At 45.0% G+C, this 17,342-nt stretch overlaps 1 protein-coding gene across 1 annotated transcript in view; it reads left to right on the forward strand.

The window, feature by feature from the left end:
* The first annotated feature begins 16,173 nt into the window (after positions 1-16,173).
* Positions 16,174-17,342, forward strand: part of LOC139266581 (uncharacterized) — an 88,161-nt gene continuing 86,992 nt past the window's right edge. Inside the window, exon 1 of the mRNA XM_070884176.1 lies at positions 16,174-16,290. Coding sequence (XP_070740277.1) covers positions 16,272-16,290 — 19 coding nt within the window. The 5' untranslated portion in view covers positions 16,174-16,271. The remainder of the gene's footprint in view (positions 16,291-17,342) is intronic.

Here is a 17,342-nt window from a genome sequence, read left to right on the forward strand (position 1 = left end):
GTAAATTGTGTTGAGCTTCAGATCAGCCGTAATCTAAATGAAAAGTGGAGCTGGCTTGAGGGGCTGAATGGCCGACTCCTGTTCCTATGTTTTGCAGGGCTTACTTTGCTCTGATGATATGTCAGAGAAAAGACCGATATTTGACTTTGCTTTGTACTGATTTATTAACAAATAGAACGGCTCACTAGTTTCAACTTAAAAAATAAAACTGCTCTTAGAGTCTCTGGAAGATGATCACATTCTTCTTTATCAGCCACCTGAGTCAATTAAATCCAACTCTTTCAAAAGAAGAAGTAGTCAGTCCTACAAGATGATTAAAACTTTCCACCATAGTCGGTTTTGTTTCCAAAAGAAACTGTGCCTTTTTTTTAAAAAAAAAGCAAAACCCGTATTTGCTGTTACCATAACAATTCTTTTTCTTTTTAATGTGCCAACTCAGACCTCACAATTTTCCAAGTACAGATGTTTGCTAATTTGAAAAACTAGGGCTTCTTGCAGTATAAACACTGAATAGAGTTTTATGATATATCATTTAATTCCAAAAGTAATAATCAACATTTCAGATTACAGGTAAGAAAAAAAAATGGTTAGTCAGGCTCTATGTTTCACAAATGTTTGTTGTACTGCTGTTAGCAATGCAATCATTAATTACACAATTGAAATGTATATACTGTAGGTGAATGAAAGAAGGCTAGGTCAGTAAATTCAGGACAATATTGTGTGAATGTGTCAGTGTATTTAAGATTTCACCAATACATTGTGAATTTTACAGTAAATAGAATGCTGCAATGAATTCTCCCTATACAAAAATCAATGCCCCAGATTTTACAGGTCTATGACCGCGTATGCTGTTGCAGGTTCCCTGTAAGTTCTGGGTTTTTGCATGAGTGAAAACCCAGAACTTGCGATCTGTCAAGTTTCAGCTTGACAAATCATCTACATGTGCAGGAAATGGACATTCACTGGTGGAGGATTTGCCCAACTACTGCCCAGTCCACAAAACCCTTACGCCTGGTAAATGCGGTCCTCGTCCTGCTCTGAGGTTTCAGATGTGGCTGCAGTAGCTTGTCTTGCTCTGCATCACTTCTGCTCATTCTCCGTCATGCTATTGGCGAAGCAGAATGCCTACTCGTGCACCCATGTCAGGGAGCAGGTGGTCGGTGCAGAATCCTTGAAGTCAGGACAAAGTACTTAAGCACCTGCAATGCCACTCCCTGTAGACTTTAGCACCTTTAAATGACTCAAGAAACCACCAAACACTTATACAAATACAGCAAGAGCCTGTAGAAATCAACCACAACTAACCTGTAAGCAGTTAATGATCCTTTTAATTAGCCGGGCGGGGGGTTCCTTCCTGCTGCTTTCATGTGGCTGCTGCCATATTCAGCTGTTTGAGCTTGAGGGGGCATTAGCTGGAACACTGAGCTTCAAAATGGCAGCGCTGGCGTCAAATTGACATCACGATCGGTGCATCCTGCATACTTCCTGCGGATGCTCACTGCACTCTCATTAACGCCCGACCCAAGATGGCCCCTGTGTGGAAGCCATTTTGGAACCAAAGCGGCACTCGTAGCACCTGTTTTGCAGCCAAAATGTATACAATACGAAATCACATGGATCTGGCTGACTTCAGTGAACTCTGTTAGAATTAGTGAGTTTGAGATTGAGGTTTGTTTATCTCTGGGGTTCAGAAAGATAGTAAAATTACATCTACAGATTTACGTATTACAGGTCTCACAACAGACCAACGGATTCCCTGCTTGACATGCAAATAACAGTGATGTAGACACCCTGATTGCATTACGGTAATGCAGAGTTAAATCATAAGCTGTCCTACTTACAGACCAGCTAAATCAGTTTCAAACAAATGTTAAGAGTCCTCAGAACAGACATTAAAATACCAGATAAGACGTTAAACCCAGGCCCGTCTGTTCTCTCAAGTGGACGTTAAAGATTCCATGGCACTATTTCGAAGAAGAACAGGGGAGGTATTCCCGGTGTCCTGGCCAATATTTATCCCTCAATCGTGCAAATTGGCTGCCGTGTTTCCTACATTACAACAGTGACTGCACTCCAAAAAGACTTCATTGGTTGTAAAGCGCTTTGAGACGCCTGATGTTGGGAAAGGCGCTATATAAATGCAAGTCTTTCTTTCTTTCTTTGGGTTGGTGAAACAGAACAAAAGAACACCAAGCAGGTGACTGCTATAGGGAACACCTGGCAATAGCTTCCACAAGAACACCTAACTAATAGCAACAATCAATGATTTTGAAACATGTTTAAAAGGATAAAAACCTTTCAGGTATCAGGATTCCCAGAATAGATCCAACAGGATTTTTTTCCCCTCAAGTATAAACAGAAATATTGGTTTCACTCCCCAGCACAATTGTTTCCCCTCACACCCTCCCCCTCCCCTCCCCCTTAAACCCTCCCCACTCACACCCCCTCTCCCCCTCCCCTCCCCTCCCCACTCACACCCCCTCTCCCCCTCCCCTCCCCACTCACACCCTCCCCCTCCCCTCCCCACTCACACCCTCCCCCTCCCCTCCCCACTCACACCCTCCCCCTCCCCTCCCCACTCACACCCTCCCCACTCACACCCTCCCCCTCCCCACTCACACCCTCCCCCTCCCCACTCACACCCTCCCCCCTCCCCCTCCACACCCTCCCCCCTCCCCCTCCACACCCTCCCCCTCCTCACTCACACCCTCGCCCTGCCCTCCCCACTCGCACCCTCCCCCTCCCCACTCGCAGCCTCACCACTCGCCCTCAGCCTCCCCTCACCACTCTCACCCGCCCCTCACAAAGCCTCCCCCTCTCCACTCCTCTCTCACACCCTCCCCCTCTCTACTTACTCTCCCCCTCCCCACTCACACCCTCTCCCCCCTCCCCACTCACACACTCTCCCCCCCCCTCCCCACTCACGCCCTCCTCCCCCCGCCCCACTCACGCCCTCCTCCCCCCGCCCCACTCACACCCTCCTCCCCCTGCTCTCCTCACTCGCACCCTCCCCCTCCCCACTCGCACCCTCACCACTCGCACCCTCACCCTCCCCTCTCAAAGCCTCCCCCTCCTCTCCACTCCCCTCTCTATTCACCCTCCTTCCCCCACCCCACTCGCACCCTCCTCCCCCCACCCCGCTCACAGCCACCCACCCCCCACCCCACTCTCACCCCCCCCACGCACACCCTCCTCCCCCCACCCCGCTCACACCCTCACCACTCGCACCCTCACCCTCCCCTCTCAAAGCCTCCCCCTCCTCTCCACTCCCCTCTCTATTCACCCTCCTTCCCCCACCCCACTCGCACCCTCCTCCCCCCACCCTGCTCACAGCCACCCCCCCCCACCCCACTCTCACACTCTCCCCCCCCCCCACGCACACCCTCCTCCCCCCACCCCGCTCACACCCCGCCCCCCCCCAACGCACACCCTCCCCCGCCCCACCTGGGGCTGGGTGAAAACAGTGCCAAAGAAAGGAGAGTTACATATGAAGGTCGTCACATTGTGGTGTTTTGCACAAATCCTGAAAGCCACCAGGGTTATAGTGCAGCTTAAGTGGGACGGTCAGAAGATCTGTATTGTGCTAATACTACAAAAAATACATTAACTATAAATATAGGAAGCTATAACTGGCCTCGCTTCAATTATCTGTAGGATAGACACAAACTCCGCAGAGACATTTTAGTCTTTGCTACAAAACTGCTTGAAATTGTAGCAAATGAGGACGATTTCCAATAGCTGACCCTTAAGGTTGCATTATGATTTGAATTTAGATCAAAAAGATCTGGACGTTAGAGTTAGCAAGATTTTTCAATGTTGCGAGGGTTGGGTATCCAAGAATAGTAGTAAAGAAGGAGTGATGACGAGGTGGAGAAATATTCCACACATCAGTCTGTACATTGATGTGAGCTAGATCTAACAAAAGCTACAGATATAATTTCTCTGCTACCACTTTGAAATGAACTCTATTAACTCAGCTTTAATGTTCCCCCAAGGCATAGGTGTTTAAATACTTGCTGTATCCAAGTTGCCAAGAATGTTTTAATCCTTAACCATTTGCTAACACAATGGAAACCCATTTAGATTTAGAAAGTTAAGAATACATTTTTACTAGTTGTTAAGATGACAGTTCAATCATACTGTAATATGCAGAAAACCGTTTGACCGTTGTTGGCAAGGCTGCATCCATCCAAATGGTTAGTAGGCCACGGCACTTCACTTCCTGGTATTTTGGAAGATATAACAGTCCAATAAAGAGTAAGTTTCGAATGTATATAAAAAATTGAAATGTTAGACGACACATTTACGTGCTAAGGAATCAGGTAAATTGAAATTCAAATAGGTGAAACGTGCTGTTGGGTGCCCCATAGAGAGGGAGATTTGCATTTAGTGCCCATCATGACCACAGGACATCCCAAAGTGCTTTACAGTCAATAAAGTACATTTTGAAGAGTAGCCAATGTTGCAATATAGGAAACGCGCCAGCGAATTTGCGCACAGCAAGTTTCCATAAACGGCAATGTGATAATGACCAGATAATGTGTGTTAGTGATGTTTATTGAGGGATAAATATTGGCCAGGACACTAGGGCTAACTTCCCTGCTCTTCTTGTGCCATGGGATTTTTTACATCCACCCGAGAGAGCTGACGGGGCCTCGGTTTAATGTCTCATCCAAAAAATGGCACCTCCAACAGTGCAGCACTCGTTTTCAGTACTGCATTAGATTTTTATGCTCATTATGAGATAAGAGAGTAATTGCACTCATCCACAAGGATCTGAGTATTAAGGACAATGATGGATCATCATCATCATTATAGGCAGTCCCTCAAAATCGAGGAAGACTTGTTTCCACTCAAAGTTCTCAGGTGGCTGTACAGTCTAATGCTGGAATTGTAGTCTCTGTCACAGGTGGAACAGACAGTGGTTGAAGGAAAGGTTGGGTGGGGAGGATGGTTTGCCGCACGCTTCTTCCGCTGTCTGCGCTTGATTTGCACATGCTCTTGGTGCTCAGCGCCCTCCCAGATTCTCGTCCTCAACTTTGGGCGGTCTTGGGCCAGGGATTCCCAGGTGCCGGTGGGGATGTTGCACTTTATCAAGGAGGCTTTGAGGGTGTCCTTGAAATGTTTCCTTTGCCCACCTGGAGATCGCTCGCGGTGTTGGAGTTCTGAGTAGAGCGCTTGCTTAGGGAGTCTCGTGTCGGGCATGCGGACGATGTGGCCTGCCCAATGGAGCTGTTCAAGCGTAGTCAGTGCTTCAATGCTGGGGATGTTGGCCTGACCGAGAACACCGACATTGGTGCGTCTATCCTCCCAATGGATTTGCAGGATCTTGTGGAGACAGCGCTGGTGGTACTTCTCCAGCACTTTGAGATGTCTGCTGTATATAGTCCACGTCTCCAAGTCATATAGGAGATCGGGTATCACTACTGTCCTGTTGCCCATAAGCTTCGTGCCAAATTTGAGATCTTGATCTTCAAACACTCTCTTCCTCAGGTGACCGAAGGCTGCGTTGGGACACTGGAGGCGGAGTTGGACCTAGTCATCGATGTCTGTCCTTGCTGATAGTAGGCTCCAGAGGTATGGAAAATGGTCCACGTTGTCCAAGGCCGCGCCGTAGATTTTGATGACCGAGGGGCAGTGCTGTGTGGCGGGGTCAGGTTGGTGGAGGGCCTTCGTCTTACGGATGTTTAGTGTAAGGTCCAAGCTTTTGTACGCCTCGATAAGGTGTTTACGATGGCTTGGAGTTCGGCCTCCGAGTGCGCAGACGCAAGCGTCGTCCGCGTATATAGTTCGATGACAAGAGGATGGGACGACCTTGGATCTAGCCTGGAGGCGGAGAAGTTTGAACAGGTTCCCATTGGTTCTATAGTTTAGTTCCACTCCAGCAGGGAGCTTGTTGAAAGTGAAATGAAGCATTGCAGCAAGGAAAATCGAGAAGAGAGTTGATGCCATGACACAGCCCTGCTTGACCCTGGCCCGGATGTGGATTGGGTCTGTGGAGGATCCGTTGGTCAGGATCACGGCTTGTATGTCATCATGGAGCAGGTGGAGGATGGTGACAAACTTTTGGGGGCAGCCAAAACAGAGGAGGATGCTCCATTATCCCTCATGGTTGACAGTGTCAAAGATGTTTCCTGGTTGAGTGACCGAGCGTCTCTTTGCAGCCGCTGGTTATGGAGGTCTTGAGGGCAGACCAGGCGCTGTGGACACTCTGCGTCTTGGGGTCATCGATGGTCGAAAGGTTGGCAGTGAGGCGCTGGTTGTATAGGGCTTTCTTAACTTGGTTTTTCGGTGTCCCAGCGTTGATTTTCCTGCAGCATTGATTCTGTTGCTATTTTGGGGCTATGTTGATGACGGAGCGGTTTTGGAGGTGGTCCATCCAGCAGTCGTCGGCTCCTGTCATGGCTCAGGTGATGTGCATGTACTTGCAGTCCCTCGCTCGGATGATGGCATAGTCGAGCAGATGCCAGTGCTTGGAGCAAGGGTGTTGCCATGATGCCTTGTTCTTGTCCCTTTGACAGAACAAGATGTTGGTGATGACAAGATCATGTTCTAGGCATTCTGTCAGGAGCAGGGTACTGCTTGAGTGGTTTTCCGTAACCCTCTCTGCTGATCACACCTCCCCAGATGTCTGTGTCCTTACCGACTCTGGCACTGAAGTCACCAAGGAGGATCAGCTTGTCGTCCATGGGGACTCGGGACAAGGATTGTTCGAGGCTGGAGTAGAATTCCTCTTTGGTCTCATCTGTTGCATCGAGTGTTGGGATGTACAGACTGATGACTGTGGCGTACTGGTTCCGGGCTAGGGTGAGCCGGAGAGTCATGAGATGTTTTCTTATCCCGCAGGGGGAGTCTCTGAGACGGCCCAACAGCTCATTCTTGAAGGCGAAGCCAACTTCATGGAGGAGGCATTCTTCTTCTAGTTTGCCTTTCCAGGAGGTGGTATAGCCACCGCCTTGTTCTTTGAGCTGCCCTTCTCCTGCCCGCCGGGTCTCACTTACGGCGGCAGTGTCAACGTCGAAGTTCCCGGGCAACGATACCAGTGTGTCGCTGTTGGGGTTGTCCATGAGAGTCCTGATGTTCCAGGTCCCAAACTTCATTCTGAAGCATGGAAGATGCCTGCGCATGAGTAAGGGAGATATGTTAACTTAGGAAGACGAGAGCAGTTAAGGTCAACGATAGGCCAGCTATCGAAACTCATCCCTTTGCTGTAGTGAGGCTCAGGCAGATTGCTGTAACCAACGTGTCTAATCCTTATTCTGATCAACTTGAACTCTAGGTATGCTCTTCCTAGTCTCACTCTGGTTCTCAGACAGGACTGTACTGGGTAGAGTGCGAGAGAGCGGGGTCAGTGCCGTATCCATCCAGCTGCCTGTGCTACCGCTGGCTTGCAGAGATTTTGGCCCATGCTGCAGGGTCGCTTGGCCCCGGGCTACTCAGCATTTTATCAGATCAGAGTCTCATCTTGTCTGGCTGGCTGGAGTCTGGTTCTCTGTATTAGACAGCTGTCAGTCAGATTCCTTCAGCATGACCCAGTTTTCCAATATTCCTTCAAAGTTGCGGAATCCTTGATGTGACTTTGTCCTTCTCTGATATTTTTCCTGACTCAGATGGTCCAGGTATTCCTTCTGTCCTTGGAGCCTGGTCAATAATCAGCCTGCTCTTGTCCTGCAGTCAGCAGGTGTTGGCTCTGCTGCTTCATGCAGGGGCTGATTTTCATTACCTTCACATTGTGGCTCAGCTGGAATGTCTGTGGAACCTCCAGACCTGAAGTGCATGACCAGAGAAGTTTCTGCTATCTTTTTTCACCATTTCAAAACTGCTTTCTCTCCACTTCGTGGTCCGGGTCTGTATGCTGTTAATTTGGATTTGGCAGAAAACTTTTAGCAGTGCCATCATGGACAGGATTGATCAGGCTCTCAAACACCCGTCAACTCCACCATCAACACTGGTCTGTAACAGGGAAAATTGTTCTTTGAGATGGATGCAAGGCCATCAGAGAGCCAAGATTATTGGGCAGGAATTTGCTATGAAAATAACCCATTAGGCCAATGGCCCTTGCCATTATTTATGTACAAATGGTACAGCAACTTCAGGCGAGAGCAGATGCGCGGTTAAACACAAATATACCATTAGCTTCATAAAAACAGCATCTCGTTGTCTGCCTCACCATTGAAATGAACTTAATGGCGTGAAGTTGTTGTATTTGCGAGGTAGGTACGAACTAAACTCACCACAGAAAGATAAGTCTTATCATTTCAAGTGCAAGTACCCTTTTAACGATGTGATAATTGTTCATCACCACCAATCAAACTCTCTGGCACTGAAAAATAACTATTATAAGTATGGAGTGTCATTCCTTCAGGAATTAATTGTTGTTGGATATTTTAAAAATGTCAAAATTAAAAAAAAACTTTTCCTTTGTCTCTTTCTCTTCATCAAATCTTTCTTTTCCTCTCTTTATTTCTCTATCTGTACATGATCTGACATTGAATTCACCCACTCTAAATTTACACTTCCTTCTCAGTCCTTGCACGCTTTATTTCACAATCCTTCAATCTGATTGGTTGAGGAGATACACAGTCGCTTGTCTTGTTCTCAGGTCCCAGATGTCCTGTTTCCCTCACAGCGCCATTATCAGCTCACACTTTCAGTAACTTTCCATGCAAACACTTTGAAAACCTAAAGCTAACTAATGGCAGATGCCATTAGATGCCCTGCGACAGCAAATTATGGCCCATTGTATATGTGTCAGGAAGGGAATAAACTAAGCTATTTTGCTTGAACAGAGCACCAAATTGGAACAAATGCATGGATTGAATAGTGACTAATAATTCTACAATTGGTATATGCTTAATGTTTTGATGTCATGTAAACCTTTAGGCCTAGATCCACATATTATGAATATAGTGAGAAAGGAGGATCTTTCTTGTCATATATGCTAACAAAAGTTGAAATAAGTGGAAACATCAGTTGGATCACTGATATCCTTGAAAAGCCACTGGAACTTAAAGATTATAGTTCTTTCAGTTCATGAAGAATAAGACTCAGTTTTACCTGTAATTATATCATGCCTCAATAGGAGGTAGAGTTGAGTGGGTTTATTTTAAAAAAAGAGGTTCCCAGTGTTTAGCTGCTTGCCTGTGGTGTTGGAATCATAGAAGTAGCATTTGTGGAAGCAACTGGACCAGTTCACTATGTTAAAAATCAGTAAAAGTTCTAAACTACAAAATAGGATACAAATCAAGGAAATATATCCATTACAATTTCAAATGCTTACTACCGTGTACCACAGTTATAATTTTATAACAAAAATATCATAGTACTATGTCTGTGCCACATGCATTTATACACAAGTCATTAGAATAAATTAAGCTACTTTATTTGAACAGAGCAACGCTTCTACATATATTATATATATATGGAAAAAATTCTTACCATCTGCATGCACTTACGATCAACTTTTTCCATCATAAATTTCTGTCAATATTTATAATGGAAACTGCCTATGTACACTTATTACAAGTTTATACAACTAGTTTCCATTATATATGTGTATATAAGAATTTATAATAGAAATACAGTAAGGATAGAATGTGTGATTTAAAATGGGGGCTGAATTATGTCCTTGGTCTAATTATCCACCACCCTCTAATCCCACATCACCGGAAGACTACACTTGGTCTTGACACCCTGTATGCAACATCACAGGAGATTGACTAGTATTGAATACATTTTATAGAGATCTGGAAAGGTCATGAGCTGTCTTACCTCTCGTCTCCAGAGATTCCATAAAGATAAGGTGTACAGATCTTGCATTACAAAGTATAATCCAATTTCTAAATATTAATTTGCCTCTACAAACTATCCATTACAATACACCACAACTTACACATACATATCACCTTTAATGAAGAAAAACATGACAAGGAACTTCACAAGGGAGGGGGAAAATAGACAACGAAGATTAGATAGAATAGTTTTTTTGGAGGAGGGGGCGGATGGGGCAGAGGGAGAACGAAAGAATGGTTGACCAGTCTCAAGAAGGTTGTTGAAAATGGGAGAGATTAGCGAAGAGGATGGGTTTACAAAGATAATTTCAGAATCTAGGCTCAAAATGGCTGAAGGATCTGCTATCAATGGTAGAGCAGAGGAAGGAAGAAAATGCATTGATGAGCACAATCAGAAAAGTTGAATGTTTGAGCTGGGACACAAGCCTAGAGATCATGTAGTCATTTATAAATGCCTCCAATACATAGTTAATGGACTGCCAAATTCAAGAATTGTGATATGTTCATGTATCTAGATACTGTACTGTTGCTGTTATTTCTAACTTGAGGAATACAGTATAATATGTTATCCCTAATAGCATGCCAGAAGGCAAGAGTAGCTTTCCCTAGCATCAAGGCAACATTTGGCCCAGTATGGCACCAAGGAGCACTAGTAAAACTGAGGTCAATGGAAGTCAAGGGGAAAACCTACAAGTGGCTGTAGTCATACCTGATAGAAGGATGCCCGTGATTGTTGGAAGCCCCAAGTCAGCGCTGCAGGGATTCCAAAGCAGCGTTCTTGGCCCAATCATCTTCAGCTGTTTTATCAATGACTTCTCTCCAACATAAGCGTAGAAGTGGGGCAGTTCACTGATAATTTGACAGTATGCAGCTCCATTCACAACTCCTCCAATAATGAAGCAGCCCATACCAGCATACAGCAGGACAAGGACAATATTCAGACTTGTGCTGACAAGTGGCAAATAATATTCACACTGCCAGTCAGTGACCATTCCAAAAAGGAAAGGCCAAACTACTTCCCCTGACCTTCAACTATACCACCATCATAGAATCCTCCACCATCAACATTCCAGGGTTCACTAATGACCGAATGCTGAACTGGACCAGCAATATCAACAAGAGTAAGGCAGAATCTGGGTACTCTGTAATAAGCGGCTCACTTAATGGCCCTCCAAAGCCACTCCATAAGGCTCAAGGTCAGGAGTGTTAAGGAATACTTACCACTCACCTCACTGGGTGGACTCGCACCACCACTCAGGAAGCTCGACAACATCAAGAACTGAGGGTCCAGTTGATCCAATGTCCAGAAGGCAGCAGCCCACCTTCTCAGGGCAACTAGAGATGATCAAAAAATGTGGCCTTGCTAGCATCGCCCACATCCCAAGAATAAATTTAAGAAAATTATTAGACTGGCAATATTTTGGAAAAAAATAAAAGAATTGTATTTTATTATAAGGAACATTATTAAACAACAGTTGAGTGTACAAATTATATCAGATTAGCCATTTTAAGGATAGTCTTTGGGATAGAAATACTATCCAAATTTTATAAACTTGATTTATGTTTTTTTTGGACAAGTCTAGATGTATAAAGTTTGGTAAATTAATATATATGTGAAATATAAATTTGCCCCAATACTATGTGAAAGCATTTTGTTCTGATCCTTGTAGGTTACAATGCTGTCTGCATATTTAAATAATGCAGTTATTACCTTTCACCTTGAGAAACATTATAAACACACACATGCACAATAAATTAAGCCATAAGAAAGCAATAAATATATTCAGCAAGATTAGCTTTAGCTAGTTGATTTACATATTTAAGTCCATTCTGCTTATCACATGTTACCACTTCTGCTTCTCACCACAATAAAACTTTATGAGAAAAGGGATGGACAGACAATAGAATCTTCCACAGCTGACAATATCTCTGCTTTATTTTCATCTCACTTTTGTTGCTCTATATATCCTTTAACCACGTCAACGTCCACTTTTCCCAAACAGAAATAAAAACATATCTTTATGCATTATATAGTATTTTAAACCCTTTTTCATTAAATTGTCTTCTTTTGCATCCAGCATCCCCACATCTGATCCTGCAGCCTCTACCTAGTCTGCTCGACAACTCGCCAAAACAAACTAAGCAAATATCTCAGGGTAGCTGTACTACCAATTTCTCTTTCTCACTTTTGTAAATCTGCTAACATTTGCTCAATATTTCTTCCACCAGTACAAAGCATATTTAACCCAATATATTGTTCCACCATGTTAACAAGATATATGGTCAGCATAGGGGATATAGTGTGATGTGTAGATACACATGGTTCAAGAAGCAATGGATTTTCTTTCACACTGGACCATTTTCATGGTCCTGGTCTTAACTTCTCACATCTAAAGCACAGACCAATTTTTGTCACAATCTGTCACAAGACTTTAGTTCTTTCACTTGCCTGCACATCCCTTCATTCTAGTTACGTATTTTCTCTATCATGCTTAGCACAGTTTTCTTAATGGTCTTTTTGCCTTGGTCACCAAATCTGTGATCACCAGATTTCTCCCTCTACAGGTGTCCTTCTTCAAATTCTGTTCACCAACCTCAATCCAGAGCTGCCAAGACTAAGAACTGATGTCGAGGATAATGTTCAACAGCTGCTTCAGACATCAGTCCTCTACTACATAGAATTTACAGCACAGAAGCAAGGCATTCAGCCCAGTTGGTCTGTGCTGGTGTTTATGCTCCACACAAGCCTTCCCCCACCCCCTTCATCGAACCCAATCAGCATATCCTTCTACAAAAGCAAAATACTGCAGATGCTAGAATATCCTTCTAGTCCTTTCTCCCTCATGTACTTATCTCGCTTCCCCTTAAATGCATCAATTCGATTTGCCTTAACCACTCCATGTGGTAGCAAGTTCCAGATTCTAACCACTCTCTGGGTAAAGAAGTTTCTCCTGAATTTCTTATTAGTGTCCATCTTATATTTATGACCTAGTTTTAGATTCTCCCACAAGTGGAAACATCTCTCATCTACCCTATCAAACCTGTTCATAATTTTAAAGATCTCTATTTGGTCACTTCTCAGGCTTCTTTTTTCTAGAGAAAAGAGCCTCAGCCTGTTCAATCTTTCCAGAAAGTTAAAACCTCTCAGATCTGGCATCATACTTGTAAATCTTTTCTGCAAAAAAGAACCCTGCCTTCTTTTACACCAATAAATGAAACGATTATTTTGAAAACTGAAAGCCACACAATGTGACATAAACTAACGTATTCATCAGCAGTGTCTTAACAATAAACAGACCGTTTCAGATTAACTATTCAATCTATTTAGCTTTGTGCTTTGTGAGGTCTTAAGACAGGTAAGTTACCACTACTCAGTGCTAAGACAATGTACGGTTTAATACAATGAATTTAAGTTTTCACTGTCACTTTTTATTTGAAGAATACTCAAAAAGTACAACTGAAATCAATTTAATTTAAATGTTTTTCAAAATGATTACTAAAAGGTTTTTTTAATGTAAAATATTTTCCCAGATATAATTACGATTGAAGAAAAAAAAAGAAAATTCCTGCTAGAGGATATCCTCGATTTTGCAAGTAATTTCTCCCCGCCACTCCATAAAGGTTCACTATTTCAGATTTTTGTTGGCACACAGACTAATCTAATGATATACATTACCAGCACAGTCCATGAGTGGCCTAGGACTGCTTCAGCATAATCTGAAGGTATGCGAGTCAGGAACAATTAGTATGAGCTGGAAACTCCAGTGTGCTACTGTGACTTTTGACAGCATTATTTCGGTGTAAATAAAATATACAAAATAAAGCTTTAACTGCAATGAAAATATGCATTTACATTATTGAGAATAGTGAATACTTAGGGGGATCCAGTCTAATTGAGGTTCATCCTAAACCATAAGAGTTAATCTGGAAGAGGGTGAGTTTAATGAATAAAATCGCTTTTCATATTTCATGCTTTACAATGTTTACGTTTCAGTTATAAACTTTTTGAGATTTCCTTTTGCGATTTAGTATATCCAAATCCTTCTATCAGAATTTTTCCTCTCTACTAAAAACAGTATTTCCTTTAGTGTTAGAAATCATGTTATCTATTGTTTAATGGTGTCAAAATAGTTTTAACATCTCAATGCTGTTATCCTCAAAGGGGTAGTTATATCTTTGTGCATTATTCTTAATAGTATTACAAGGGCATAATTTACATGTAAATAGATATTTGGTGTTGAGCACATTTACCCCTCATAACTATTTTTCATCCTTGAAACTTCCAACTACACTAGAGGTTAATGAAGAGAAACAGAATTTTAAAGTTGTTAATCTTTGGGTAATTTCCCTTGCGAGATCTTTGATTGTGCAGAACATTCACATTTCAGTAGTTTTCAATGATGCTGCAATCATTTTGCTGCCCTACTTCCAATCTTCAGAGCAACACACTACATCCAAGCAGCAATTCCAGAATGGGTCATTAGCAACTTTAAAAATTCTTTTCCAGATTATACACCAGTACATGACTGTTTCAGGACAATGGCAGGATATGTTGTCAGAAATCAGAAAGGGGAACTGTGTAAGTGAATGGAATTTTAAATATTATGTTTCAATCACCCAATTTTAAAGAGTGCCAATAATATTGGGAAAGCTGATAACATCTCATATCTACATTTGTATCCAGGCAAAATATCATAAAATGGGATGAATGGATAAATTTGCATTTTCTTTTGGGTTTCAAGCAAGGTAACTGTTGTATGGAATCTGGATGCTAACCAGTGGCCGGTTGATGTAATGGAGTGATGGCTGGGCCAGTTCATCAATGTCAAATTCCACTGCAACAAATTGATGCAGCAGTTCCTCCAGCAAAATAATTCCTGCTCTGCCCGAGCTCCTGCGCTCTACTGTCCTTTGGTCTATCCTGTGCTAATGTGTTTGACTGGTAATACCCATGGGTCATGCCCCTGTACTAATGTGTTCAATCCCTGATCAAGCAAGACTGCCCTCTGCTGTGCAAATAGGCTCTTTTCTGCCCTTGAATGCACAGCATTTTGTTTTGAGCCAGCAACCCTGTGCTGATGGTAACACGCCCATACACTTTACATTAATACCTTAGCTGGTCGTTCCCTGCTCAAACTCTACTTCTGCTAGGACATAAATATGAGAGCACGCCATCCTTGGGAAGCCAGCAATCCTTAGTGAGGAAGCTCAAAACAGGCTTTCAATCCATGCGTCAATATGATCTACCCTCAATGCCAGTCACAGCATTTGACAAGGCCACACCAAGTTAGTGCACTCGAGCAGATGGCATATGCCATTGCACTCTGCCACCTTATTGATGTGTTCAGTCTTCAGCCCTCACTCAAGACTATCCCTCAATCAATACCATGCCTTTATTGTCCTCCCTCCTTCTTTCTGCTGCCAATCCTCCAATGTCTTCTACCCCTCCCTCTCAGCAAACTGCTCGTCCCCTGTGTCCTCCCACTCCAACACGCTCCTCTCCAGCTTGCTCTCAAGTTTAGTCGGTTCGTCCTGCCCTCAGAGGCTCCACTGCAACTTCTCCCACCGCTCTTGTCTTGCCTTGTCCTAGCCCTGAAAACATGTTCACACACGACTTTCTCCAGTTGCTCCGCCCCGGAGGCTGCTCATCTGCTGCTGAGCTCCGCCCTCGGCGCACCTGGAGCGGGGAGGCGAGCAGTCAATCTCCTGCCGCCCCAACAACTTGGGAGGTGATGGGGGAAGAGAGCGAGAGAATAATATAAACACACCGGCAGCAATGGAAACTCCTGCTCTGCTCACAGCGCCAACAACCCCCCGCCCGCCCCAAGTCTCAGCTTAGCACCATAACTGCCAGGTGCTCGGCGAGTGGTGCCTTTGCCCTGTAATCAGCCTCTGGGAGACCAACCCACCCCGAGTGAGTGAGAGAGTGAGTGAGCAGCACATGCATAAACAAGAGCCACCACGTTTACCTTCTTCCACGCTGACATGGTATTTTTCCCCCTTTCAGCGCCCAGTGCATGACACTGCCGAGGGACGGTGCGCCCGATCCGCTGCCACCCTGGCGATTCTCAGCCGGACTTTGATTTTGCTGCTGCTCTTTACCCGCGCGCGCCCACACTCTCGCTCGCTCCGGTCTCCGGCACGCCCGCGCCGCGCATGCACCGCACAAACATCAACACCGCCGCGAACGCGCGCGCGTGCGTAATGAGGCATTTTTGCCACATGGGCCGCCATCCCGAGAAGGTCCGTCAGGCCGAGCCACCAACGCGCATGCGTAGCGCCGGTGAGGCTTGTTTCTCCTCCTCCTCGCCCAGCCGGAAGGCGGGACCACCGGCCCCGACCAGCCAATTAGAAGATGGCAATTCCCCTCACGCCCCTTTCTCGTGATTGACGTGGCGCGTGCTGTGGGCTGGTCGCTGTCGGTTGAACTGGTGATTTGAATTGAATGGGCTGAAAGCGCCCGGTGGCGCATGCGATGCGATGGTGGATCGCAAGCAGGGTAAGGGGATGGCGATGGCAGCGGCTTCGGCTTCGGCTTCGGCTTCGGGCTGGCATGTGTGCACTTGCCCCACTTCGGATTGGCAGCGGCCATGAGTCAGTGGGCCCAGGGTTTACACACCTTCCCCATCACTCGAAAACCCGGAGTGGGAGTTAATTTCCCGACCCTGCAAAATCGGAATCAAGAAACAAAAAAAGGCGACTGGCAACCCCGAGCGAAAGCCGTTGGGCAGCTGTGAAGAGGAGAGGCCTGGCCAGGCCAGGGCTGGAGCAAGAGTCCAACTCCCGACACGGCAACTCCCACGCCACCCTCCAAGCTCTGCCCTGCGCTTCCTGCAGCCTCTACCTTTGACTCTGGAGCTCGTTTGAAGTCATTCACACAAGAAGTAAAACGCTGCGGGATGCTGGAAATCTGAATACAATCACAAAACTGCTGGAAACACTCAGCAGGTCAGGCAGCATCTGTGGAGAAAAAACTGTTTCTCTGGTGCTCAGAGTGACTGTACTATTGGCCTGAGTGTGTGTTTATATACATATATATCTAAAAAGCAAAATACTCTGCATAGACAGTCCCTCGAAATCGAGGAAGACTTGCTTCCACTCTAAAAGTGAGTTCTCAGGTGACTGAACAGTCCAATATGGGAATTACAGTCTCTGTCACAGGTGGGACAGACAGTGGTTGAAGGAAAGGGTGGATGGGGAGCTATTAACATTTTGCCCAAAGCTTGAAGAGCTGGGCGAGCAGGAAGTGAAGAGAGGGCAGTAACTGTGGGTGGGTGGGGAGGGCTGTCCAGGTGCTCAGAGTGGCTGCACTATTGGCCTGAGTGTGTGTATACATATATCTAAAAAGCAAAATACTGTGGATGCTGGAAATCGGAAATGAAAGGGAAAATGCTGATAACACTCAGCAGGTCAGGCAGCATCTGCAGAGAGGGAAACCGAGTTAACATTTCAGGTCGATGATCTTTCGTCAGAACTGAAACGTTAACTGTTTCTCGCCGCAGATGCTGCCTGACCCGCTGAGCATTTCCAGCATTTTATCATATTCTTGTG

This window comes from Pristiophorus japonicus, chromosome 7 (genome assembly GCF_044704955.1).
Source record: "Pristiophorus japonicus isolate sPriJap1 chromosome 7, sPriJap1.hap1, whole genome shotgun sequence".
Taxonomy (NCBI): Eukaryota; Metazoa; Chordata; class Chondrichthyes; family Pristiophoridae; genus Pristiophorus; species Pristiophorus japonicus.